The following is a 26,608-nucleotide window of genomic DNA, read 5'->3' as shown; positions in this document are numbered from 1 at the left end:
ACTGCACAGTCTTATGGTATATAAAAAAAAATTAAAACTTTTTTTTTTTTTTTTTTTTTTTTTTTTTTTTTTTTTTGTTGGATGCCCCGGGTGATGCTTTTTCTGAAGGAGGCTTCACCGTGAGTCTTAAAGCACAGTTGAACTGGTAGAAATTGGCAGCCTGCATTCCGTTGTCCTGAGTTTTCCTGCTGGTCAGAGCTGAGGTCCTGCGCGTCCATTCCCTGATCCTGGTTGGCTCCTTTCAGCAGCAAGAGGAGAAAGCAGCTCTGACTCAGCCCTGAGGGCGTCCAGCTGTGCGCTGCTGGCTGCGAATCGATCTGATCCAGGGATGCTCTGAAGGCTTAAAGCTGAAGCTTCTTCCTTCCTCCTCCCTTGGCCGCGCTCAGCGTGGGGAGCAGCTGGAAGCTTTGCTGTTCCTGTTTCTTGGGAGCTGCCGTGTCTCTGGAGTTCTGCCGGCTCTTGTTCCGTTTGTTTGCTTTTGTTTCGACTTGACTCCCTCAAGGCAACTTCATGACGGTGGAGGGGCTGGGAGGGAGCAGAATTATTCTGGTGTTTTGGACCAAACGTGCCACCGAGGCTGGGGGCTCCGCGCTGCCTCCCGGTTCTCAGCAGCGATGCGGCATCAGTGGAGAAGGAGCCGCGCGCTGCAGTGCGTTGCTCTCACCCCCTTTTTTTTAATCGTGCTTCCGACGCGTTCTGGTCGGGAGCCGGGTGCCGGGGCGAGCGGCCTGCGTTCCTCTGCTCCGCGGCAGGTGGGGCTGTCGAGGATCGGCGGCGGCGCCTCTGGGCTCCCGGAGCTCCCTGCGCTGGGGCCGGAGCTGCTGCGGCACCGGGCGCTGTGCGAGGACAGCAGGGAGCGACGTGCGGCTGTGGCCCTGCGGGACGGCTGTGCTGCTGCCCCGCTCTGCTCCGTGTTTTCCCTCGCAGATAACTTCGGGGTTATTTTCTTAACTTGTAGCAGAACTTCAGGCTTTTCCTACTGTGACGTGTGATGCCGCAGGGGCTCCCAGGCGTTTGCTGCCGGCGGAGGCGTTTATTGTAAATACTTTATTTCTGTGCTGTGCCGCCCCGCAGCGATGCTCAGCTCAGGTGAGCGGAGCGCAGCCGGCCGGGCCGCTGGGGGCAGCGCTGTGGGCGCCGTGCAGCCCTGGGCCGGCTGAAGGATGCCGTGATTCAGCAGAAGATGTTGTGATTTTCTGCTGTCAGCCTTCGCCTCCGGGTGAGACTCTGCCCGTTTTGTGTATGCCGTTATTGTTACTGTAAATATTTTATCTTTCATTTTATATTTGCCTTCTATTTAAGATATTGTATGAACGTAGTCAGGCTCCTCTGTTTGCGCCAGCGGCTCCCGGCTGTGTTTTTAAATAAAGCTGGCACAGGACAGCAGTGCTGTACGTCTGTCTGTGGCTCTCAGGCAGAGCAGGATGGTGCTCATCCACCGTCCCATCGCTTTCTGGTTTCCCAGCAGTGCTGCTGCCACCGGGTTACTGCCATCATTGCTCCATGGAAAGGAACGAGCTCGAGCAGCGCCTTCTGTCTTATTTGATCCTAAAGCCTTCAGCTGCTATTCTGTGCAGTGTGAATCTCTGAGAGGGAGGCTGGGAGCTGGGAGGGATTCCCAGAGCTGTGCTGCTGAGAGCAGTGCCAGGCAGCCCAGCACGCTCAGAACCGCAGCCAGGTGAGGCGCGCAGTTGAGTTATGGGTGGGTGTGCAGCTGATCACCGCTCAGCCTCCCCCCTCACAACCCCCCGTGTCCCGCAGTGCCCCATTCTCAGCCCGTCACACCACTGCTGTGTGCAGTAAACCTTTATTGCCCCCCGAAGAGATCCTCATTGTACACCACCTGCGCCCGCTTGTCGCGGTGGGAGCCCTTCGCGCTGTTCTTCACCGCTGCGGGGGCACAGGAGGGGGGCAGGGACTCAGCACTGCTGGCACCCCCACGTCCCTGTGCCCCCCGGTGCCCCCCCAGCTCACCCAGGGATCCCCACAGCGATTTCCCGGTGGCAGCGTCGAGCAGCGGCTGTTTGCGGGCGATGCTGACACGGAGCTGCACGTCCTGCACCACGGCGCCGTTCAGCTGCGGGGGCACCGGGGGGGGGTCAGCGCTCGGGAGCACCCCACGTGTCCCCCCACAGCTCCCGCACGGCAGCACCCACCTCGGCCATGGCCTGGTCGGCCGATTCCATCTTCTCGTAGGTGACGAAGGCGCAGCTGCAGTGGGGTGAGGTCGGCACAGCTCCACCCCAACAGCCGCTCCCCATTCGGCACCACAAATCAGCGACCCCAGCCCGCCGCCCCCCCCGCCCTCCTCCGCTCCTCAGCCCCCCCTTAGGCCTGTGACCACGCCCCCACACCCTTAGCCCCGCCCCGCCAGCCCCATCACTGGCTCTACGGCCCCGCCCCGCTCCCTGCCCGTGGCCCCGCCCCCTGCCCGTGACCCCGCCCACTTGCGCGGGCTGTCCAGCGAGAGGTCGATGATGGCTCCGAAGGGCGCGAAGGCGCTGCGCAGCAGCTCGGGGCTCAGCTCGGCTCCGTGCACGTACAGCGTGTTGCCCTTCCGCGGGGAGGGGCGCTCAGGGAACGAGTCGGAACCTGGGGGGCGCGGTGGGGGCACTGAGGGACATCCCCACACGGACACCCCGGGAGAACCCCCAATCCCAACGGGACACCAACAACAGAACGCTCAGACGGGATCCCGCCCCACGGGGCCCATCCCCAGTGGGACCCCCCCAGCAGGACCCCCATAATGCAGTGCCCCCATAAACCCCCTCCTCCCCCCCCCACCAGGACATCCCCCAGCGCCGGGGGCCTTTCCATGGAGAGCACCCCCAGATGAACCCCCAGAGCCACCACGGGACCCCCTTGAAACCAACAAGAACCCCCAAACTCCCCCAGATTTGAGGACCCCCCCCCTACGCCTGAAAGCCGCCTCGCGCTCGCGGCCGCCCCGCTCCTCCGGCTCCGGCTCCTGCTCCCAGTCCAAGCGGCGCTCACGCTCTCCCCGCTCAGGGGGGTCCCCACGTCCCCCCCCGGCTTCGGGCTCCCGCAGGCGCTCGCTGGCACTGACAAAGCTGGGGGGAAGGGGAGCAAAATAAACACAGAGACAGGGCTCGAATATGGGGGGGCGGAGATGGGGGGAGGGGGTGTGCATTAGGGTAGAGACCAAAAGAAAGGGATGGGAGTCCCAAACGAAGGGGTGGGGGCGATAAAGGGGAGGGTGGCACTCACCTCTCATAGAGCGATTTTCTCTGGGGTCGCCGTGACTGCAGGGGTAGGAGAGGTTACGAGGGGGATCCCCGTTCTGGGTACCCTGCCCCCCTTCAGTAACTGTCCCTCCCTGCCCCCCCAGTACCTCAGGGGTGTCATCGTCAGCCGAAACGCTGCGCTGGAAGGGCTGGAAGGTGGGGGCTGGGCCCTTCTCGGGGTCCTGGGAGGGGTATAAAGAATAAAGAGGAAGGGGGAGAGGGGTAACGGGGGGAATTTTGAGTGAATCTGGGGAAAATGGGGGCTTGGGTAGGATGAGGTGGAGTTCAGGGGGTGTTAGGGAATTTGGGCTGGGATTTGGGTGGAAACGAGGGGGATTTAGGGGCAAAACGAGGAAGATTTGAGTGGTTTCGTTGGACTTATGGGGCAGCAAGGGGCTTTGTGGGATTTGGGGTGTTTCTTCAGAGGCTCAGCATTTCTGGGTGGGATTTGGGCCAAAATGGGAAGGATTTGGGAGGGTGGTTTGAGGCAAAATGCAGGAAATATGAGGTGGTTTGGTGTGTTTTGGGGGATCTGGAGCGTTTTTGAGTGTTTTGTGGCATTTTGGGGCCTTTCTGTAGTACTTGTGGTGTTCTGGGGGCTGTTTTTGTGGAATTTGTAGCAAGATCTGGGTTTTTTTTTTGTGGAATTTGTGGTGTTTTGGAGAAGATTTTGTGGAATTTTGATGTTTCAGGGCCGTTTCCATAGGACTTGAGGTGAGCTCTGTGGTTCTGCGTGGGGCTCTGGGGGCACTGTGGCCCGGGAACTTTTTTTGGAGGGGTTCATCTTCACACTCCTCACCTTCAGCTTCCCCTCCAGCGTCCGGGAGCGTTTGAAGCCCGAGTTCTTGGTCTCGGCCTTGATGGCACTGATGGCACCGGACTTCACCAGCAGCTTGGCCTGCTCGGTGGCCGTGGCGGTGTCCACCGGGGGCTGGTCTGACATGGCTGCGGTGGGGGAGCTCAACCTCACCCCTCCCAAAGTCAAAACAAACCCCGCCCCCCCAACGCCCTTCCCCAAATCCCATCCCCATATTAACCACGCTTCCCCCCACCGCGAGCCCCACACATCCCTTAGGCCTTGAGGGGCCCCAAGTCTCTCCCCCTCCCTTAGGGCCCCCCCACCCCGACTCACAGCGCTTGATGCCCCCCTGGCTGCTGGGCCCAGTGTTGCTCTGCTGCTTCTTCAGCGCCAGCAGCGCCTTTTTCTGCGGGGAGACGGCGTTTAGGGGATGGGACGGGAATGGGGAGGCAATGAGGGGCCGCTGGGGGTCCGCGTGGGTCCAGGCCGACACCTTTTTGCGCAGTTTGGCGAAACGCTTCTGTAGGGCCTCCTCCTCCTCCGTCAGCCCCGGCGGCAGCGTCAACATGGCTGGGAACGGCGGATCCCGGCGGCGGCTCTGAGAAGCTGCGGGGGGCCCCGGAGCTCCGGCTCACTCCGGTCTCCCTGACAACGGCCGCAATGCCGCACTTCTTCCGCTCGGCTGCAGGACTTCCGCTCGGCATCCGGAACTTCCGGTTAGCCGCCGGAACTTCCGCTTTTCGCTGAGGGCAGGGGGGAGCGTTTCCGGGTCAGCGCCCGGCGGAGCAGTGGGGATGGAGCTGGAGCGGATCGGTGGGGTGGGGGCGTCTGTGGGAGGGTCGTGGGGTCTGTATTGGGGGAGGGGCGGGTCTGTGGGTCCGGTGGGGGTCGTGGGGCCTATGGAGGGGCCTCTGTGGGGTTCGGGAGGGGGGCGGTGTTCTATGGAGCTCTGATCGTCTTCTGTATTTTTTCGCTCCTCTCCGCCCCCCCCAGTGCTGCCCCCCCCCGGGCCCCTGCACCTCCCCCTGGCGCTGTTGGAATTGGGCTGCGCCGGGCGCTGCGAATTGCTGCCGGGTCCCGCCCCCCCCCCGCAGCACGGTGAGTCCCTCCTGGACACCGTCTGACTCCTACGTAGCCTCTGCCTTCCCCCCCCCTCCCTCCTCTCCCAGCCCTCCCCCAACGTTTCCCCCTCCTGACGGCCCCCCAGGCCCCCTCTGAGCCCCTAAAGAGCATTGTGAAGCCCGCTCCCCGGGGACCCCTCTGCCTCCTCCCTCAGATCTGCTCTTACTTCACCCAAGAGACCCCCCCCAGATCCCACTAACCCAGAGACCCCCCGATCCCTCCTCCAGACCTGTTCTAATGTTCACCCACCAAGGATTCTCTCTGACTTCCCCAGGGGACCCCCAGAGGGACACCCTGAGCCCCAGACCCCCTCTTGCTCCTCCCAAAGGACTCTCCCAAGCAACTCTTCCAGTCCCCTCAAATCCCCCCAAAGGACCCCTGCAGATGCCCCACCCACAAGAAAACTCTCCTCCACCAAGGGACCCCCCTGGATACCCTCTGATCCCCCCTAAAGAGCCCCCTTTATGGAATGCTCTCAGTGACCCCTCGTGCCCCCACCTCCCCCCAGCTCCCCCAGGGCCTCCCGCCCTTCACTCCTCCCCTGACAGCGGAGTTGGAGCAGCGCTTCCTGCAGACCCCCTCCTGGCTGCCCCCCCACCAACATGAACGGGCTCAGAGGTATGGGGGGGGGGGGGGGGCGATAAAGGGGGTTGTTGGAGTGCAGTGCAGATATTTGGGGGCTCTGGGCCCCTCCAAGGGGAGCTGTGAGGATGGGGGGGAGGCACTTATAGTGGGGGAACATTGGGGCAAAATCCCTACAGGGCTCCAGACTCGTCTGGGGTTTCTGCTCCCTCGGAGAGGCTCTGAGGGGGGAGGCAGACTGAGGGGGGGCTCTGCAACTCTTTTTGCCTCCCACCCCCCAGGCGCTGGACGCGGGTGCCCACCCCCCGCACACTGTTTGTGTTGGAGCCGACGCCGGTGCACAGCAGCGTGCGGGGCGCTGCGGGACCCCAGCACGGGGGCTCTGCAGGGCTTTGTTGAGGTGGGGGAACGCTAATTAACTAATTGGGGGTTGGGGGCTGGCATAGTATAAGAGCCCCTCTTTTACACCGCCTTATAATCGCAACGTAGGAGCTGCATGAGGACGCGGGGCTCCCCTCTCCCCCAGACACCGGTGACGTTCCCCAGTGGGAAGGTGGGCACCTCAACCCCCAGCCTTTTAGTGCCTGCTGCCCCCCTTTTTCTGTGACCCCTAAAGCTGACCCTTACTGCCCTTTTTGTAGGTGGTTTGGAGGAACCCCCCCTGGAGTTGCTCCACACCCCAGGGGCCAAATGAAGAGGATTTGGACCTTGAAAATGGTACAGAACTGCCTGGGGGCTGTTTAGGAGGTGCCCCTTCCTTAACTTTATCATTTCATTCTGTCTTCCCTCCCACCTTCAGATTTACTGACCACCCCCCCCCGGGCTGAAACGTGGTGTTGAGTTTCAGGCCAGAGGTAGGGAACAGCGAGGAGAACCTCCCTCCCCAGCCCCCACATCTGTGCCCCCCCGCAGCACACCGAGCCCCTCCCGCCTCACTGTTCCCTCCTCCTTTAAACATAAGCAGCCCCTGGAGCCCGGGGGGGGGCACCATCGCTCTGTAGCGTTTTGGGGGCGTTGGATTCCTTGGAGTTGGGGGGGACGGAAGAAGAGGAGAAAAAAGAGGGGGAGGGTGCTGGGGGGGGGTGCCCCCTCTCAGCAGCCCGCTGACAAAGGAGGGCTGCCTTCCCCCCACACCCCCCCTGCGCCGTGCCGACAGCCTGGAGGAGCTGGTGATGGGGGTAAGTGGGGGGGAGGGGGTGGAAATCAGGGGGTCCCCGCAGACCCCCACGCTGAAAACCCCCACACCCTCAGGAGGTGCTGGTGCCCCCCACCACAGCCACCCCCCCTGTGCCCCCGCAAAGCGAGGAGGAGGAGTGGGCCGTGGAGGAGGACTGCAGCGTCCCCGTGGAGGACTTTGAGGAGAAGATCCCAGATCCAGCATTCAAGGTGCAAAGGGGCAAGGGGCAAAATGGGGAAGGGGGGCAGGGGGTGTCGTGGGAGGAGACTGCGGGGAAGCGGGGGCAGTTAGGGGGATCTGGGGACTTGAGGGATGCAGGGGGTGGTTTGGGGGAGGATCTGTGGATGATTTGGGGGTCCTGGGTGGGGCTCAAAGGACGGGGTGATTTGTGGGGGTGTCCTTGGTGGGTATGGGGTCGTGGAGGGGGCTGGGGGGGTTTGGGGGAACTTCTGGGGTTTGAGGGGCCATTATGGTGTGATGTGGGGTCTGGGGTCTGTGGGGGCTTGGAGTGCGTGTAGATATTGGGGTTCAGTGGGCACCCAGGATGGGCCAGGGTGTGGGGTTCCTCTATTGGGGCTGCCGTGGTTTGGGGTCCTCGGGTTTTGGGGTCCCCCCCTTTCTGGTCCTCACCCCCCCTCCTGCAGTGGCCGTTCCGCCCTGACGCCTTCCAGCAGCGCGCGGCGCTGTGCCTGGAGCGGGGGCAGTCGCTGCTGGTGGCTGCTCACACCTCTGCTGGCAAAACTGCCGTGGCCGAATACGCCATCGCCTTGGCACGGCGACACATGACACGGTGAGGGGGGCCAGCGGTGGGGAGGGGGAGGCGGCTGGGCAGAGGGCTGAGCCCGTGCTGGGGGTCCTGAGCCCTTTCTTTGGGTGCTGAGCTTGTCCTGGGGTGTCCCCCCATCTCTCCTCCGAGCTCTGGGGTTCCCTGAACTATTTTCAGCTCTCCTGTGGTCTCTGGGGGGGCCCAAACCTCTTTGTGGTGTCCCTGATCCCTTCCTGGGGTCTCAATGGGGATTCCTGAACCCTTCTTGTGTTCCCCAGACCCACACTGGGGTCCCCCTGGGGGACCCTGACCCCTTCCTGTGCTCCTGGGGGGTCCTCGACCCACTCTGTGTCACTGACCCCTCGTGCCCCCCAGGGCCATCTACACGTCGCCCATCAAGGCGCTCTCCAATCAGAAGTTCCGCGACTTCAGGGCCACCTTTGGGGACGTGGGGCTGCTGACAGGGGACGTGCAGCTGCGCCCCGACGCCTCCTGCCTCATCATGACCACTGAGATCCTGCGGTGAGCCCCAAATGGCCCAAAAAAAGTGCCCCCCAACACCCCCAGAATTGTTCCAAAAACAGCTCCGAAAGTGGCACTGAAACCATCCACAAACCGCCCCAGCGCTGCCCTCAAACAGACCCAAAAGTAGCCCCAATTCCCCTCAAAATCCCCATCCCCCCCCAAAAATCCACCTTGAACCCCTAAGAAACCCTGAACACCCCAAATCCTCCCCCCACCCCTGCAGCTCAATGCTGTACAACGGCTCTGAGGTGCTCCGTGAGCTGGAGTGGGTCATCTTCGACGAGGTGCACTACATCAACGACGCTGAGGTGGGGGCTGGGGGGGTCCCCAAAAACGAGGGGAGGTCCTTTGGGTGCTGAGGAGGGTGGTTGTTGTAGGGTAAAAGTGGGATTTGGGGGGGTGGTTTGGAGGGAATTTGGCATTTGGGGCGGGGGCTTTGTTCATGTGGGTCTGAGGTTATGTGGGGCCATGGGCTCCTGTGGGGCTGCACCATTTTCTACTGGCTGGGGGGAGAGGGAGGGGGCTGTGTGGATCTTGGGGGGGGAGAGGGGGGGTTGTCTCCTGGGGGGTCTTAGGGTCATTTGGGGAGGGAGGCTGTCTGGGACATCAGGGGTGCTGCTGGGTGTTGTGGGTCTGCACCATCTGCTGCCATAGGGAGGGACTGGGAGTGTGGGATGCTATGGGGGGTCCTGGGGCTCTGGTGGGGGTCCCATATCCTGCCCCCCCAGCGCGGCGTGGTGTGGGAGGAGACGCTGATCCTGCTGCCTGAGCACGTGGGGCTGGTGCTGCTCAGTGCCACCATCCCCAATGCCCTCGAGTTCGCCCAGTGGGTCGGGTAAGGGGCTGGGGGGGGGGTTGCTGTGGGGCTGGGATGGTCTGTGAGGGGCTCTGGGGTGGTCGTGGGGCTGGGAGGGGTCTGTGGATAATTGTGAGGGCTGGGGGTGGCTGTGGGGCTGGGGGGTACAGAGGGGGCTTCGGGGTGGATGTCTGTGGGGTCACGGGGGATTCTGGGGCCGGGGGGCTGCAGGGGGCTTATAGGTGATGAGGGGGCGTGGGAGGGGGAGGGGGGCTGCAGGGTGTCGTGGGCTGCGTTGGGGTTAAGAGTCATCCAGGGGGCTGTGGGGACCCGGGGGAGCTGTGGGGCGTTTCCCTCACATTTCCCCCCTCTTTGTCTCCCACAGCCGCACGAAGCGGCGCCGCCTGCGGGTGCTGAGCACTCGGCAGCGCCCGGTGCCCCTCGAGCATTTCCTCTACACCGGCGGCGGCGGTCCCCCCTCACCCCGCGATCTCTTCCTGCTGCTGGACGCGCGGGGTGCCTTCAGCACCCAGGGGTGAGAGCCTCACCGCGCCCCAAGCGCCCTGCGGCCGCTCCGCCGCTCCGCCGTGCCCCTACGGCCAGCCGCTGTCGCCCCGTAGAGCCCGACGGCGGCCCCGTAGCACCTCCTGGTGCCCCGCAGTCCCTCTGCAGCGCCCTGCAACCATCCCGTGTTTACCCATGGTTCCCGTAGCGCTGCCCCACAGCGCCCCATGGCTCCCACAGGTACTACGCCGCGGTGGAGGCGCAGAAGCAGCGGGCGAGCAAACACGCGCAGAGCTTTGGGGCCAAACAGCCCCACGGAGGGGGCAGCGGCCCCGGGCAGGTGAGGGGAGCCCAAATGGGGTGGGGGGTCTCTTTCTGGGATCCTCCTGCCCTGTTTTGCGCCCTCCTTTTGGGCTCCCTCGGAGCTCTTTGGGCTCACGCCGCGCTCCCCACAGGACCGTGCCATGTGGCACTCGCTGGTGGCGCTGCTGCAGGCGCAGGGGCAGCTCCCGGCCGTGGCCTTCACCTTCTCCCGCGGGCGCTGCGATGCACACGCAGCCGCCCTGGGCCGCATTGACCTCAGCTCAGCCGCCGAGAAGGGACGCGTGCGGGGCTTCGTGCGGCGCTGCCTGGCCCGGCTCCGGGGGGGGGACCGTCGCCTGCCCCAGGTGGGGGCTCTCGGGGGCCGTTCTGGGGTGCTATGGGGTGTGTGGGGAGTTATTGGGGCTCGGGGGCTGTTAATGGGGGGTTAGGGTAGGTTGTAGGGGATCTGAGAGAGTCTTGGGGGTCTTTAAAGAGATTTGGGGGCTCTTACTGGGGGGCTGGGAGAGGTCTGAGGGTCTTAGGGGGGCTCTTACGGTTGTCTGTGGGTGGTTGAGGACTTCTTGGGAGGCTCTGTGTGGGGCTGGGAGGAGTTGTGGGGCACTGAATGGGGCGGTGTGGGTCTGCTGTAGGTCCCACCTCTGCCCCCCCCCCCCAGGTGCTGCAGATGTCGGAGCTGCTGGAACGCGGCATCGGGGTGCACCACAGCGGGGTGCTGCCGCTGCTCAAGGAGGTGGTGGAGATGCTCTTCAGCCAGGGGCTGGTCAAGGTATGGGGCGGCTGTGGGGCAGCTGTGGGATTGAGCCCCACGCGTGTCCCCTGCTGACCCCCCCCCCGCACTCCCAGCTGCTCTTTGCCACCGAGACCTTCGCCATGGGGGTGAACATGCCGGCACGCACCGTCATCTTCGACTCCATCCGCAAACACGACGGCAACAACTTCCGCGACCTGCTGCCAGGTGGGGATGTGGGGCGGGTGTGGGCAGGGCTGGGGGGCGAGCTTGGGGGGTTGGGGGGCAGGTTTTGTGGCTCTGGGGTGGCTTTCAGGGTCTACGGGGTGGATTTGAGAGCGGGGGTTGGGGCTGCAGTGCGGGTCTGGGGGCCGTGGGATGGTTTGGGGATGTGGGCAGGGCTCTATGGGGCAGCCCCTCTCTGCAGGTGAGTACGTGCAGATGTCGGGGCGCGCCGGGCGCCGTGGGTTGGACCGCACCGGGACTGTCATCATCCTGTGCCGGGGGACGGTGCCCGAAATGGCCGACCTGCACCGCGTCATGCTGGTGAGCGCCGCCCGCCTCCCCTCCTGTCAGCGCTTTCCGTCTGTCATGCAGCACCGTCACCCGATGTCACCCCATGTCCCCATCCCGCTGTCACCCCAACGCCGCCCCGCATCCACCCGGTGTCCCCGGGCTGCGTCACCCCCACCTCTCCATTTCCTCCCCATGCTGCGACGCTGCACTGCTGTCCCTGTGCCCGCAGGGCCGCCCATCAGGGCTGCAGTCGCAGTTCCGCCTGACGTACGGCACCATCCTCAGCCTGCAGCGCGCGGCCGCGCTCAGCGTGGAGGGGTTGATGCGCAACAGCTTCGGAGAATTCCCCCTGCGGCGCCGCGCTGCGGTACGGGGTGGGGGGCACTGGGGTGGGGAGTTGACATGTGGGGGGAATCGGAGCGGTGGGGGCCTTGGGGGCATGGGGAGGGTTGCACTGGGGACAAGTTGGGGGCGCTGGGGACAGTGGGAGCCACAGGGATAAGGTGGGGGGTATGGGGACAACAGGGACACATTGGAGATGGGAGCACTGGGGACACTCTGGGAGCGGGGGGACACTGGGGGCAGTGAATGGCGCTGGGAGCACTGTGGGGTGTGGGACGGGGGGCGGTAGGCACGTGGTGGGGCTGGGGGGCTCTGGGGAAGTGCTGCTGCAGTGGGGCTGCGGGGTTATTTGGGTGCTGCTTTACCTCATTTTGGTGCCATTTTGTGACATCTGGGCCATTTTGGTGCCACTCGATCCCATTTGGGGCCCCCAGGCGCAGCAGCGGCGCGTGGCTGAGCTGCAGCAGGAGCTGGCAGCGCTGGGGGAGCCCCCGCAGGAGGGAACCCTGGACGACCTCCCCCAGTACCACGAGGCCGTGCAGGGGCTGCTGGAGGCACGGGCGGAGCTGCAGGTGGGGCTGGGAGATGTGGGGTCATGGGGGGATGGGGGGGGTGGGAATGGGGGACTGGGGACGTTAGGGATGCTCCAATGGGGATGGAGGGACATGGGGACGCTGGGGGTAATGGGGAGGGTCCTGGAAGAGCAGGAATGGGGGGAAATGCAGGGGCTGTGGGAGGGGGTGGGAGGGTCCTGGGGGAGCTGTGGGGTTCCTGATGTGGGGGGAATGGGGGGACGTGATGGGGAGACCCTGGAGGAGGAGGCTGCAGAGGGACATGGGGGGGTCCTGGTGCCAACCCCCCATTTCTCCCCCCAGCGCCGCGTGGCGCAGTCAGTGGCAGGGCTGAAGGCGTTGGCCCCCGGGCGGGTGGTGGTGGTCTGCACCCCCCAGCACCGCAATGCGCTGGGGCTCATTCTGCAGGTACAGCCCCCACCCCACATTCCCCAAAGTAACCCTGAGCACCTGAACGTAACCCTCAAACATCCCCAGGTACCTAAAATAGCCCCAGAATGATCCCTGAATTCCCCCACGTCCCCCCACAGTACCCCAAAGGAACACACATCACCCCCAATCCCAATGTTCCCCAAAATAACCCCCCCCCCCCAGCCCCCTAAGCCCCTAAAATAACCCCCAATGCCTCCCCCCCAAAAAAACCAAAATGTCCCCAGTCCCTCCTGCCCTCAATGAGCCCCCAATCCCTTCCCTCACCTCCTGCCACCCTATCGTGCCCCTGTCCCCCCCACAGGTGACTGCTGAAAGCGGGGGGGGCCGCACCATCACAGCGATGGTGCTGAGTGAGAAACCCCCCGAGGAGGGGGGGCCGCCCCCCTCGCCCCCCCCGGATGCCCCCTACCCTGAGGATGTGCTGCTGAATCGGCTCTTCCTGCCTGAGGGTGGGTGCAGAGGAAGCCCCCAAAAAAGTGGGGTGGGAGGGGCTCTGGGCCAAAGGAAGAGGGGCTTTATGGGGGCTGGGAGGCACCTGAGGAGACCCCCCAGGCCCTATGCGAGCCCCTGTTTTGGGGTGGGGGTGCTGGGGTCATAGCAAGCCCCTGACTCCCCGTTTTGCGGGAGAGTTTGGGGTTATCTAGGGGTTATTTTGCCTCCCCCCCCGTCCCCCTGCAGGCCCCCCCGGAGCAGCACTGGAGCAGCTGCACCCCGAGGACTTGGGGGGCATTGTGGGGCGCACGCTGCGGGCAAACCCCCCCCGGCTGCTGGAGGAGCTGCGGCGGAGGCAGACAGCACGGGGAAGGTGGGGCTTTGGGGGGGGGGGCTGATGGTATTATTGGGGTCTGTGGGGGCTCCATAGGGTTAATTTGGGTCTCTGGCTATTGGGGTCCTCGGGGGGGTGGGTCTCTCCACTATTTGAAGGTTACTGGGGGGTCGTGTGGGTATTGGTTCCCTGCGAGAGGATGGATATTGGGGTCCCTGGGGAGGGGAGCGAATCCACTGTGGTAATTAGGGTTACTGGGGGAGGGATCCTTGCAGCTGTGGGGTCCCTGGGCAGGTCCTCTGGGGATGCTGGGTTTGGGGGGCAGGGGGCTGTTTTGGGGCTTTCTTGGGGGGTGTCCCTGGGGTTCTGGGGCACTGTGGCACTTTGTTCCCCCTTCATCTCCTCCAGGAAGGACCCCCCCAGCCCCGAGCTGCTCTCAGCCCTGCAGGAGCTGCTGCGCATGGCAGGGGCGGCTGCGGGGGGGCTGCCCCTGCTGGACCCAGTGGGAGCCCTGCAGCTGCGGGACCCCCCTGCCGTGGAGGCAGCTGCCCGTGCCCGAAGCCTGGGGGCGGCCCTGGGGGGGTTTCGCTGTGTGCACGGCCCCCGCTTTCCCCAGCTGGTACGGAGTGAGGGGGGCGGGTCATTTTGGAGCTCCTCTGTGGGATCATCCTGGTGTCTTTTGGGGTTGTTTGGGGCGCTTTTGGGCTGGTGTTTGGGATCCTTCGATGTCATCTTGGGGTCATTTGGGGTGTTTTGTGCGATTTGCGGGTGGATTTGGGTCACTGGGGCCATCTCGGGGCTGTTTGGGGGATCATTTGGGGTCATTTCTGTGCGATTTGATCAATTCTGGGGTCGCCTGGGTCTCTGGGTTCACCTGACCCCGCTTGTGTCCATTTTGGGGCTGTGTCCTCCTTTATTTGTTGCCATTTCCTCCACCGTGGCTGTGTGTCCCGCAGTACTCGCAGTTCGCTGCGCGGCGCCGGCTGCAGGCACAGGTGGAGCAGCTCCAGTACCAGCTGTCGGACCGCTCCCTGCTGCTGCTGCCCGAGTACCGGCAGCGCCTGGGCGTGAGTGTCCCTCGCGTCCCTCCGGGTTGACCTGGTGGCTCTTTTCGCCCATAGCGTTACGTGGCTCCACCCGTGCGCTCGGTGGGTTCGCCTGCTGCCGCCGCGGGGTCCCTGCGGGGCTGAGCCCCAGTTTCTGCCCACAGGTGCTGCAGGCTCTGGGCTACGTGGCCGACGGCGGTGCGGTGCAGCTCCCCGGGCGCGTGGCGGCGCTGCTGAGCTGCCACGAGCTGCTGCTGACCGAGCTGCTGCTGGGCAACGTGCTGAGCCCGCTGCGCCCCGAGGAGGTGGCCGCGCTGCTGTCCTGCACCGTGCATCCGGGCCGGGGCGAGCCGCCCCCAAAACTGCCTCCCAACCTGCAGCGGGTATGGGCTCTGGGAGGGCTGGGGGCTCCGCGGGGCTGCTGGAGGCTGAGCGGAGCTCCGTGGGGCTGCGTCCGCAGGGCATGGAGCAGATCCGCGCCGTGGCCGAGCGCGTGGGGCGGCTGCAGGAGGAGTGGGGGCTGCCCCAGAGCGCCGAGGACTACGTGGGGCAGTTCGGCTTCGGGCTGGCCGAGGTGGTGTACGAGTGGGCGCGCGGCATGGTGAGCCTCCCCAGACCCCCCTACCCCGACAGACGCCCCCGGCGCTCCCCAGAGCCCCGTGAACCCCCCCGACCCACACAGCCCCCCGTTCCCTTCTGGACTCTCCGTTCCCCCGATCCCCCCATTCCCCTTTGGGATCCCCCCGTTCCCCACGGCCTCCGGACCGTCACGGTCGCTCCGTTTCGCTCTGGGGCCTCGTTCCCCCCTTTCCCCCCTCACCCCCCTTTTTCCCCCCGTTTCCCCCGCAGCCCTTCGCCGCTCTGGCCGCCCTGGCTCCGCTGCAGGAGGGCGCGGTGGTTCGCTGCATTCAGCGCCTGGAGGAGCTGTGCCGGGAGCTGCGCCGCGCCGCGCGCATGTTGGGCGACCCGGGGCTGGCGGCCACCATGGAGGCGGCGAGCGGCTGCATCAAACGGGACATCGTCTTCGCCGCGAGTCTCTACATTCAATAAAGGCCGCGGGATCCGCCGCGAGGCAGCGCTGCGCTCCGTCCTTCCCCGCGCGGCGCTCGGGCAACGGCGGGGGTGGGGACGGCGCTGACGGCCCGTGGCTGAGCGACGCCGCGGCCGACGGGGGCGGGGCGGGGCGGCTCCCGGTGCTGTGAGCGCCGCGCCCGCCGATCGAACCCGGCGGCGGTGACCGCGGTGCGCCGTGCCGCCCTCCGCGCGGTTCCGGCGGCGCGTTGCCGAGCAACAACGGGACGGGTGGTGCCGCGCCCCCGCGCCGCATCGTGACGTCATCAGAGCGCGCCCGGCGAGGAGAGGGAGGGGAGGGGGGAGGCGCGCCGTGCGGGCCGGGACCTCTCCCCGCGGCGCGGTGAGTGCGGGCGGACGTCGCCGCGTCGCGAGGGCGCCGCGCTGCGGGTCGGAGGGGCGGCGGGAGGACCGGAGGGACGCCGCGGGCGCCGGGGCGGCGCGGCCCGGCCCGGCGAGGCAGAGACTGGGGGAGGGAGGGGCGGCGCGGCGGCGGCCGCCTGCGGTAGGGCGCCCCCTGGCGGCGCGGCGGCGGGCCGTGACATGTGGCCGTGCTGGCTGTGCCCGCAGGTGCCGGGCGCCATGGCCCCCCCCAAGGACATCATGACCAACTCGCACGCCAAGTCCATCCTCAACGCCATGAACGCGCTGCGGAAGAGCAACACGCTGTGCGACGTCACGCTGCGCGTGGAGCACAAGGACTTCCCGGCCCACCGCATCGTGCTGGCCGCCTGCAGCGACTATTTCTGCGCCATGTTCACCAGCGAGGTCGGTGCGGGGCGGGCGCGGCTCGGGCTGCTCCCCGTGCCGTGCGGGCGTCGGGCCGGGGTCCTCCGGAGCCGTCCGGGAGGTGGGCTGGACCCCGGGGGTCCGTGTGGACGGCGGGCCGGGTCCTCCGGATCCCTTTGGGTGGCGGCTGTGGGTCCCCCGGATCCCTTTTGATGTCGGCCTGGATCCCGGCTGTGGATCCCCCTGGGCGATGGCTTCAGATCCTGCGGGTCCCTCTGAACGGTTGGATGGCGGCTCTAGGCCCACTGCATCCCTTTGGGTGGTGGATGCAAATCCTTCTGGATCCTTTTGGAAATGGGCTGGGATCCCTCTGGGTCCCACTGGGATGTGGCTCTGGATCCCCCTGAGCGGTGGCTCTGTCTGTGTCTCTGTGTTCCTTCAGGACAGAGCAGAGCTGCTCCCTCCGTGCAGTGCTGAGGGCTGTCGGTGGGAGCTGCAGCAGAGCCCCTCTGTGCTGTATTGCAGCTGCACCATTTCTGCCTTTGGATGAGTTCACGGATCACAGGGTGTGCTAAGAGCTCCTCATTGGCTCACCTCAGAAAGAATCCGCTCTGTCTTCTCTTAGAGCGAGGTCTGAGGTCTTTGGGCTTTGTGTTCCTTCCTGTTTTCCCTGGACCATGCAGAACTATTCTTCTAATTGTGAAAATTAGCAACTTCTGATCACGTTGGGATTCATACCAGGCCCACGGAGGGATTGGAACCGAGTGGTCCTTAAGGTCCTGTCTGACCCGAGCCTGTGGTCTGTGCCGTGAGCGTCCCTCAGAGCAGCACGGTCACACCAGCGTTCCCTGTTTGCAGGGAGCTGAAGGGGTTTATTGCAGCACGCTGTGTGTATCTGCAGCAGCGAGGACAAAGTCAAGAAGTGGGCTTGGATAAGAAAGTGGAACGAGGTGCAGTTCTGAAATGCTGGCTTGAACCCTGGGAACGGCCACACTCCTGCACAGCAAGTCCTGTGATTTGGGGGTGGATTGGGGGATGGCAGTGCTGTGTGCCACAGCCGCCTCAGGCATCCGGGGTGAAGCACGCAGTGTCTGCAAAGTCATTTCCTATGGAATGGTGCTGCCCTGGGTGCTCTGATGGCTTTCTGACGCTGTTGTGCTGCATGGGATGCACTAGGAATGCGTTTGGAATGCAGCTCTGTAATACGGCCTGTGTGCTCTGGCCTGTGTGCTCTGGAGTTCGGAGTCCTGGTGGGACGTTCTGTGTCACAGTCAGCTCTGGGGTCTTTCTTTAAGGTATGGTGATGGGGTCCCGTGTTCTTCTGCCTCACATACAATACATGAAGTAATTGGAAAGGCTGCTGGTCACAAAGACCCAGTAACTCCTGTCCTCTTATTTCTAAGCACGCAGACAGGACAGGAACAGCCTCCATCTGCATTGCGTGTTGCAGTCATGCAAACATCCGGTCCGGTCACTTCTGGGCTCTGGTGTCACCGGACGGCTCAGTCTTGTTTTGGGAGCGCTTTGTCTGAGCCGGGCTCTCATGCATCACAGGCACCTGCGGCTCTGTGGGCCCAGCAGGGCAGTCTGTCCTTCCGTGAAGTTCTGCGGGTGCTGTGAGGTTCTGCGGGTGCTGATCGCGGTCCCCGCAGTGCAGGAGTGGCTCAGTCTCAGCGGTGACCTCTGCTCTGCCGCTGTGTCACCAAATGCCTCTGTGGGAGTCTCTGTGTCCGCTCTGATCCCCCCTCCCATCCCCTGCAGTGGCACTTCCAAAGCGAAGCGATGATGCTTTGATCACACATTCTCCTCGCTCAGTGTGCCTGCAACCAACTTCACTCTCATTCTTGGCAAGAAAAGTGAGGAGCTTTCATGTGAGCTGTGCTTGCACTGATGCACAAAGGGATCGGCTTTGCACTGTGCTGCGTGGAGACGTCCTGCTGCCGGGGTGCTGATGAGCCCCCACGGGGTGCTGTGCCTGCAGCTGCTGCCTGGTGGGGTGTCAGCTCTGCACAGAGGGGTTCTCACGCAGTGGATGCTTGCAGTCCACCGTTCCACAGGTTGGCTCAGAGGGCAGGGGTCCTCAGAGAAAGCAATTGTTCTGAAGTGACACTGTAGAGCTGACGGAACAGCAAGGGGATGAAGTCAGAACTGCTTAAATGCCATCACTGCATGCACTCCGGTTTTAGTTTCTAATATTGAAGTTAAAATCCCGTTTAACTCTGAATTTCATGGGCTGCAGATAGTGGTCCTTTTTGGGGACTTTAACCATGAGCTGATAGGGTGGATGGGTGGAATGGTTGGGAAGCTTTCTGTGCGGGTTGGGGCGTAGAGCAGAGGAGTGAGAGCCCCGAATGTCGCGCTTGGCCCCACGTGCGCAGCCCAGGAAGGATCCCTGGATCCCCTCCTCCTGCACAGCTCGGGGTCCCTGCGTGGCGCAGTGGGCAGCACACAGGAATGATGTGCAGCCTTTGGCTCGGGGTGCAGTTTGTGCATTCTGCAGCGCGGTTGGAACGTCTTCCCCACGCGTAACAGACTCTGCTTTGCTCTGCGGCTCATCTGTCCATGTGTTCCCCAGGGGGATTTTCTCCTCCCTCTTCTTTTGGTGAGCACAAGGACAGAAAAGATGGAGTTCTGTTGGAATCTCACTTTTTTAGCACCTGCTGAGCACTGGTGTCTTTTTGACCAGATGATTGAAAAATGAACTCTGTCTCCTCTCTGATTTACAGCTCTCAGAGAAAGACAAACCCTACGTGGACATCCAGGGGCTGACGGCTTCCACCATGGAAATCCTGCTGGATTTTGTGTACACAGAAACCGTTCACGTGACGGTAGAGAACGTCCAGGAGCTGCTCCCAGCAGCGTGCCTGCTGCAGCTGAAAGGTAATGCTGAGTGCTGGGCGGGCTGCAGGAGTCTGTGGTTTGAGGTTTGCTGTTCCTCCCATGGCTGCGATGCCTCTGCGCTGTGCTCAGCCCGGGCCTTGGAGCCATTCACCTTGTGTCAGACTTCTCCTGTGCTTTGCACGCTGCTCTCGGTGTAGCAGAGCTGACCCTTCTGGAGAAAGAGTGGGATGGATTCTTTTCTCCACGCTTTGTGCTGCTGTCACTCATTACTGCCTGCTGACAGTAAGAGCAGAGCCCCGACGCCGCCTGGCTTTGCCAGTGATTAGCTGCTCACAGCTGGGCAAAGCCACGGCGCTTCTGCTTTAGGAGTTCTGCTCTCAGTTATGAGTATCGGATTCAACCTGGGGGATGAGGGGGTTCAGCACAGCAGGCACAAACAGCCCAAGCAGTTCTCCTGCTGCTCGGCGTTGCTGTGCCCCTCAGCAGAGCCGTTTGCACGTGTGTCCGTGTGGTGCTGTTCCACTGTGGTTCAGTTGGTCTGTCCTTACTGTTTCCAGCTTCCCTGTACTGAAGCCCTTTCCCAAGCAGTGGATGACAGGATGTGTTCAGTGCTCATTCACCCCTCTGATTTTTCGTAGGTGTGAAACAAGCTTGCTGTGAGTTTCTAGAAAGCCAGCTGGATCCATCAAATTGTTTGGGCATTCGGGATTTTGCTGAGACACACAATTGTGTTGATCTAATGCAAGCTGCAGAGGTCTTCAGCCAGAAACATTTTCCAGAGGTGGTTCAGCACGAAGAGTTTATCCTCTTAAATCAAGAAGAGGTTGAAAAGCTCATCAAGTGTGATGAAATTCAGGTAAAACCTGAACTATCGTTACTCTGCAAAGATGCAAAGTGTTGAAAGCAGTCGGAAATCGGCCCGCAGTGCTCAGAGAGCCTCACCGTCCCTCCTGAGCTGGGAGTTCGCTTTGCAGGAAGGTTCTCCTCTTTCCTTTGGCCCCATAACCTCACACCAAGGCGATGCAGCTGCTGTGTCTGAGCGCGTGGTCTCAGGGCTGCACACCGCTGCCTCCACGCACTGCGCTTCCCTCTCCTCCCCCTCTCCCTGGAGGAGGTTACAGCCACGCGTTGTCTCAGTGCCCACATTTCAGAAACACCCACAGGACTTTAATTTCTGTGTGCAGACCGCTGTGCTGTTACTCAGCAGCACGAGGAGCGCGTGCCGTTCCAGCATGCGGCCCTTCTGCTTGCACAGGGCACAGTGCTGCTGCCAGGCGCTGCTCCAGGCGGTTACACAAAGGTGTTTTTGCCCCTGAGTTTTGGTGCAGACTTTGATCCCTCAGAGTTTCTGGAGGTGTTACGGCACGGCTGGCAACTGTCAGATTTTTTTTCCAAGTCTTCTATGAGCGTGTATTTTGTTGAGAACTGAAATAAGGTGAACATTCCCTGAGAATAGGAAGGGGACTGATCTGTTTTGTTATTGCTGGACTCCGACAAGAGGTGGTGTTTGCTTCAGCCCTGAAAGAAGTGATCGAGTCGTTATTCAGAGCTCACAGCTCCTTGGAGCAGGCCGTCATCGGAATCTCCCGAGTTCCTCAGAGCCCTGCACAGGGCTGAGCAGAGGAGAGACGTGGATGTGTGCTCTGAAAGGCTGCAGCAGAAGCGGCTGATCTCTTGTTAGCAAACCTTAGAAAGGAGCACGCAGGGCAGCAATGGGGGCTGCACACAGGTGGTGCTCAGTGCAGGGGAGGGCTGGGGTCCTTACAGCTGTGCCTTCAGTGCTGAGGTTTGATCTGGGTGGGTTGTGGTGAGAGCTGCTGGGCAGCCAGGGATCCCAGGGCTGGGAAGGCTTTGTGTTGGAAGGGATCGGCCCCCAGTCCTTGTCACACCGCCCGCTCACCACCTGCCTGGGAGCAGTGCTGGGGATGGGGCAGCCCTGCTCCTCCACACGCTGTGTTTTGCTGCCTCACCGCCTGTCATAGAAGTCACGGAATCATAGATTCACACGGTTGGAAATGACCTATAAGATCATCCAGTCCAACCGGCTTCTCATCAGCACTGCTACCACAAGCACTAAACCAGATCTCACAGCTCCTCATCCAGACCGCTCTCGTGGTGAAGAATTTTTTCCTTACACCTAACATAAACCTGCTCTCTTTTCATTTAAAACCAGTACCTGCAGGCCCAGTTAGAAGGTCCCTCCCCCTCTTTTTTGATGAGCTCTCTTTAATTATTGAAGGCTGCTGTGAGGTCTCCTTTCCCCACGTTGAAGGAGCGCAGCCTCTCAGCCCATCCCTACAGGAGAGGTGCTCCATCCTCTGAGCGTCCTCGTGGGCTCTGGGCCTCCACGTCCTCATGCTGGGGGGCCCGGGGAGCAGGACAGAGGGGCAGAGCCCGCTCCCACACTGCCAGCTGGGCTCCTGTCAGCGCAGCCCTGGCTGTGATGCTGACGCCCAGTTTCTCACCCACAGCAGGTTTAGATCTGCTGCGCTGCCTGCTGCTGGGCTCTGTCCTGTGCTCAGGGCCGTCCGTTCGGCCGCAGGCTGCTGCTCTCCTGTCTGAGCAACGTGTGCCTCTTCCTGCAGGTGGACTCAGAAGAACCTGTATTTGAGGCCGTTATAAATTGGGTGAAGCACTCGAAGAAGGACCGGGAGGCGTCGCTGCCGGAGCTGCTGCAGTACGTGCGCATGCCGCTCCTCACCCCGCGCTACATCACGGATGTCATTGACACTGAGGTACGGGCAGAGGCAAACCAAAGTGTGGATGATGAGATGAGGCCGTTAAGCTTTTGCAATGGAAGTTAAATTCCAAACAAGCAGCGCTGATCCGGCGCAAGGTTTGGCAGCAGGGCACAGTGAGTTCAGTCTTGGTGCGTTGCAGCAGCACATGGCACCTGTATACCGACGAACATGAAGATGTTATAATTACGAAATAAACAAGAGAGTTTGGCAAAGCAGATAATGATAACAAAAAGAGAATGGATAGAAAGCTTATCCCTATCCTGGGCTCACTCACAAAACTCCAGCAGAGCAGATCTCCAGCAGAGATCCTTCCCCACTGGCAGCCAGCTCCTAAATGGGTCTAGGAGAGGTGCAGCCAGGCTCCCCCTTCCAGCAGCACAGCTGCATTGCCTTCACCTGCGCTCCTCTGCCTGACTCAGCGCTCGCCTCAGGTGACAATCAGGGGTTCAGGCCGTGACTCACAGCTCCCATACAGCACTGAACACCCACAGGGAACTGAGGTGGAGCTGCAGGTGAGGTTGGTCCAGGCCCAACTGGGGAACGAGGAGGACATGAGGCAGTGCTGGGGCTGCTGTGCCACAGCTGCTTCTGGAGGAGGCTTCCCTGCTTCTCACATCTGCTTGCAGCAGGGTGTTCTGTGCACAGCTAATGGCAGAGCAGTGCATTTTGTGCTTTGCTGCATGCTGTGTCTCTGGCAGGCACATGCTGAGCTGAGGCTGTGGGGCAGACCCAGCCAGGCCCACCTCAGCCCTTGCTCCCTCCTCAAATGGATTTGTGCTGACTTACGTGTAGCAGAATTCAATTTTCCTCACTTTTCCAGCGTATGGTATTTTATCCTGCAATCTGCAGCACCACAAGAGATGAGCTGTATCTTCTTAGCTGCCATCCATCCCTGCGTGTCTTTGCACAGCCCCAGGCAGCTCCTGGGAGATCTTAGCACAGACCACAGCTATCAGTGACCGCTGTTTTTCTGCAGCCGTTCATCCGATGCAGCCTGCAGTGCAGAGACCTCGTCGATGAAGCAAAGAAATTCCATCTCCGTCCCGAGCTCCGGAGCCAGATGCAGGGACCCAGGACCAGAGCCCGTCTGGGTGAGCGGTGTGGGGTGCCGGGAGCGGCAGCAGCTGTGTGTGCCACGCAGGGCCTCGGTGCTGTGACAAAACGGCTGCACAGGGGCTGACGTGGCTTTGGCCTTCCTTTTGCTGCAGGAGCAAACGAAGTCCTGCTTGTGATCGGCGGCTTTGGCAGCCAGCAGTCACCCATCGACGTCGTGGAGAAGTACGACCCGAAGACCCAGGAGTGGAGTTTCTTGCCTGTAAGGGATCTTTTCTGACCATCATTTGTGGAACGGGGCGGGCTGACGTCAAACGTTGGCCGCATGCCGTCGGCCACGTAACCGCTGTGGGCTGTCCTCAGCTCCTTTGGGTCGTGGGGGAGTATGCAGAAAATGCTGGAATTGCTTTGCGTGTAAAGATTTACTGAGAAAGCTTTGTGGAAGAGGTTGCTGCCATGTCTGCTGGGCTGAGCCTGCAGAGAACGCATCTCTGCTGTGGGAGCGAGAGCTGAAGAGACGCGTTTTGTCACTGAGCGGTGATGAGCTGCGAAGTCTGGAGGTGATGTGTGGGATGTCAGTAGGAGCACTGGGGTCAGCGCTGCTTCGTGTGGGCCGTGTGATCCCTGCTCACACTGGGTCTGAGCGCGATGGGATTTATTAAGAGCTTCTGCACTGCGGCCTTAAAAGCAGCTGTATCAGTATGGAGTAGTGCAGAGCCTCTTTGTTACCACTAGTTTTGTCTCCCAAAATTCAGTTCTTTTTTTGGGAGGCCAAAAGCTTCAGCTGCATCCATCAGATCTGTGTAGCCTCCACGTTTCCCCATTGACAGGGAGCTGTGAGAGGCGTGCACACCTCCAGGATGTGCAGGGATTCGGCAGTGACAGGAGATAAGCTGACATTTGAGGCAGAATACTTCTGTGCAGGGAGACCTGGGCACAGGAGCAGAAGCTGCAGAAAGCAGACGCACTGCTGCTGCACTTCAGCCAGAGCCGGATCCCTAAAATCCACGGCGTCGCGTGCCTCTGCCTCGGTGCGCCGCTTTGCAAAAAGGCAGCAAAGATGGGACAGGAGAACGGCAGTTGTTCTGCGTGCACAGAGGTCATTTCTCTTGACCCTTTGCTTTTCTGCACCGTTTCAGAGCATCACGCGTAAGAGGCGCTACGTGGCGACCGTGTCCCTGCACGACCGGATCTACGTCATCGGGGGCTACGACGGCCGCTCGCGCCTCAGCTCCGTGGAGTGCCTGGATTACACGTCGGATGAGGATGGGATCTGGTACTCCGTGGCACCCATGAATGTGCGGCGTGGGCTGGCGGGAGCCACAACCCTGGGAGGTGCGTCCTGGGCAGCGCGGGGCGGATCTCTGGGGTCCTGCAGGTCTGGCAGCTCTTTGCTGGGATACGGCGATGGATGCCGTGCCGCGTCTCCGTTCTTCGTGCCGCTGTGCTCTGAGCGACGGGAGCTCAAGGAGGGGGAGCTCTCATGGCGGATAAGCAGCTGGAAGGGCCGGCTGGGTTCTGGGTTTGGTTGGCTGGCTCTGCAGGCGGGCTGATGCCATGGGTGAGCAGTCTGCATTTCTCTCAGCTTCAAACGTGCCGAGCTCTGCTGTGGTTGCTGCATTTTGCAGTCCACGCTGTAGATTTGCTCCGTCTGAGGGCTTCGTGCTCCACGTGCACGTTTGGTGCTCGGTCTGCTGAGCCCAGCCCTGCTCTGTCGTTGCAGATATGATTTATGTTTCTGGTGGGTTCGATGGGAGCCGGCGCCACACCAGCATGGAACGCTACGACCCCAACATCGACCAGTGGAGCATGCTGGGAGACATGCAGACAGCACGGGAAGGAGCGGGGCTTGTTGTGGCCAATGGAGTTATCTACTGCCTCGGTAGGTGCCTGCAGGCAGCAGATCCTGAGCCAGTGCCGGTCCTGGAAGCCGTGCTGCGCTTCGGTGTGGTGGCAGCCGTGCATTGCGAGGCAGCGCTGCACGGTGCAGTGGTTGTGCTGGCTGGGAGTGCTGCACAGATCCTCTTTGCTCTGCACTGGTGTGTTGTGAGTTGTGCTGAGGCTGAACCAGGCACATTACTGCTCTCTGCGCAGAAAACTTGTCCAGAAATCAGGCCCACGGTTTGCTCCTCTCTTGTGTTTCAGGTGGCTACGATGGGCTGAACATCCTGAATTCTGTGGAGAGGTACGATCCCCACACGGGACACTGGACTAACGTCACACCGATGGCCACGAAGCGCTCAGGTAGGAGCTCACACGCTGGCTTAGATCCCCGGGAGGAGGAGCCATAAAGGAGTGTGAGTGTGGCTTTATAGGCTGCAGGGAGAGGGTAAGTCTGCTGTGACTGCCCTAATTAGGAACTGGCAAGGACCAGCAGCAGCTATTGTGTGTGAAGTAATGGGACAGAGTGCAAAGGCAGCGCTCGTTAGCTGCAGGGTGCAGTCGGTGAGGGGTGCTGGGGGAAGCACTGGGCCTCATCCCCTGGGCAGCCAGGACAGCAGAGAGCAGCATTGCTAAGACTCTTACACGGCCAACTGGAGCTTGCAGCTTCTCTTTCCTGCTTGGCGTCCTGTCTGAACTTCAAGCCTGGCATCTGGATCTAGGAGAAAAGTATAGTCCGAGTCCTCCTTCTGCAGAAAGTTATGTCTCAGAACTTGTTTCTTGCAGCTCCCTTTTACCCATGCTCTGCTGCCGTGCCCTCTGCTACTTGCGGTGCCTGGGGCTGCCCTGCACCCTGCTGGCAGCACAGTTCTGCTGTCACCACACCCCCAGTTTGGGCCAACAGCAGTACTCTTAGTAATTGCTCTTAGTGAGGCAGCTGAGCACAGCAGATCTTACAGGCAGCTGAGCACCTGGTGCTGCTCCTGCTGCCCTGGCTGCAGCTGGTGGCTCCCCCCGACTGGAAACTGAGCAGAAGTTGGCAGAGTTACGGAGTTGCAGCGCTGGGCACAGCACTGCCAGCACTCCTCTGTCCTCCTCTCTCCGCAGGCGCCGGAGTGGCTCTGCTGAACGACCACATTTACGTTGTTGGTGGGTTCGATGGGACGGCGCATCTCTCCTCTGTGGAAGCCTACAACATCCGCACCGATTCCTGGACCACTGTAACCAGCATGACCACCCCCCGCTGCTATGTGGGGGCCACCGTGCTGCGGGGAAGGCTGTATGCAATAGCAGGGTAAGAGGCGGCCGTGGGCCGGAGGGAAGGTGCTCTGTGTGTCGGGAGGAGGTGTGAGTGACTCGAAGTGACACAGTAACTTTCTGTCCTTGCAGCTACGATGGCAATTCACTGCTGAGCAGCATTGAGTGCTACGATCCCATCATCGACAGCTGGGAAGTGGTGACTTCCCTGGGGATGCAGCGCTGTGACGCCGGGGTCTGCGTCCTTCGGGAGAAGTGATCTGGAGAGAGCTTACAAAGCACTTCCCCAGTACTGCCTGCTGCAAGAAGAGTCCCCAGTGATTTGCAGTGACTGTTTTTGAGAGTTGCGGATGCTGTGGAAGTAGGCACCAGAACGGCAGCTTTCTGTGCTGCTTTGACTAGAGCATGTGCATAACCGTGTGATCTCAGCAGTCATTTGAAATCGGGGGCTCTGTGTGAAGCTGGAGGAAGGTGGTGAAGTGGGTCGAGAGAAGCTGCATTTTCTGCTGTTCCTGTGGCTCATTTTCCCAGCAGAGCAGAGCAGCCCCCAGCTGGCATCAGCCGGCCTGGTGAGCACATGTGAGGACATGCACACAGCTGGGTGGTTTCTGCGGCCGCTGCAGGACCGGCTGGGTGCTCCGGTTGCTCTCAGTCCCGTGGATGCGTGCGGGTGGAATCCAGCTGCTCTTCGTTCCCGCTTCCAATCATCCTGTACATACTGAATGTTCTCAACTTGTTCCTCAAGCACACGTCAGTGCAGAGCCAAACTGGACGAGCACGTGTGTGTGAGGGGT

At 61.9% G+C, this 26,608-nt stretch overlaps 3 protein-coding genes across 3 annotated transcripts; 2 read left to right on the top strand and 1 right to left on the bottom strand.

The window, feature by feature from the left end:
• Positions 1 to 1,794: 1,794 nt before the first annotated feature.
• Positions 1,795 to 4,612, bottom strand: NELFE (negative elongation factor complex member E; the record flags this gene model as incomplete). The annotated part of the gene is made up of 10 exons (XM_079546395.1): positions 1,795 to 1,890; positions 1,975 to 2,077; positions 2,157 to 2,211; positions 2,448 to 2,592; positions 2,917 to 3,071; positions 3,229 to 3,263; positions 3,353 to 3,427; positions 4,045 to 4,190; positions 4,378 to 4,450; positions 4,538 to 4,612. 10 exons carry the CDS (start codon positions 4,610 to 4,612, stop codon positions 1,808 to 1,810), a joined length of 945 nt encoding a protein of 314 aa, XP_079402521.1. The 3' UTR covers positions 1,795 to 1,807.
• Positions 4,613 to 4,838: 226 nt separating this feature from the next.
• On the top strand, positions 4,839 to 15,291 carry SKIC2 (SKI2 subunit of superkiller complex; the record flags this gene model as incomplete). The annotated part of the gene is given in 35 exon segments (XM_079546269.1): positions 4,839 to 4,857; positions 5,038 to 5,126; positions 5,128 to 5,142; positions 5,675 to 5,784; positions 6,030 to 6,102; positions 6,104 to 6,148; positions 6,238 to 6,301; positions 6,390 to 6,427; positions 6,429 to 6,465; positions 6,548 to 6,561; positions 6,563 to 6,602; positions 6,713 to 6,822; positions 6,824 to 6,874; positions 6,876 to 6,926; positions 7,000 to 7,134; positions 7,570 to 7,715; positions 8,067 to 8,213; positions 8,440 to 8,524; positions 8,945 to 9,051; positions 9,398 to 9,547; positions 9,757 to 9,856; positions 9,972 to 10,184; positions 10,496 to 10,606; positions 10,684 to 10,795; positions 10,995 to 11,113; positions 11,313 to 11,450; positions 11,860 to 11,997; positions 12,301 to 12,405; positions 12,731 to 12,878; positions 13,108 to 13,234; positions 13,604 to 13,814; positions 14,152 to 14,262; positions 14,406 to 14,624; positions 14,702 to 14,842; positions 15,091 to 15,291. Coding segments are annotated over 35 exon segments (3,720 nt in total).
• A 293-nt stretch (positions 15,292 to 15,584) lies between these two features.
• Positions 15,585 to 26,073, top strand: KLHL12 (kelch like family member 12; the record flags this gene model as incomplete). The annotated part of the gene is made up of 12 exons (XM_079546350.1): positions 15,585 to 15,655; positions 15,883 to 16,080; positions 18,768 to 18,921; positions 19,521 to 19,738; positions 21,468 to 21,617; positions 22,600 to 22,714; positions 22,832 to 22,938; positions 23,816 to 24,011; positions 24,400 to 24,558; positions 24,822 to 24,920; positions 25,665 to 25,851; positions 25,947 to 26,073. The coding sequence occupies exons 2-12, from the start codon at positions 15,895 to 15,897 to the stop codon at positions 26,071 to 26,073; spliced, it is 1,698 nt and encodes a 565-aa protein (XP_079402476.1). The 5' UTR covers positions 15,585 to 15,655; positions 15,883 to 15,894.
• Positions 26,074 to 26,608: the final 535 nt, after the last annotated feature.

This window comes from Tetrao urogallus (genome assembly GCF_951394365.1).
Source record: "Tetrao urogallus genome assembly, chromosome: 24".
Classification (NCBI taxonomy): Eukaryota; Metazoa; Chordata; class Aves; order Galliformes; family Phasianidae; genus Tetrao; species Tetrao urogallus.
Note: the sequence above shows the minus strand (reverse complement) of the source record. Positions and strands in the feature narration are given on the sequence as shown.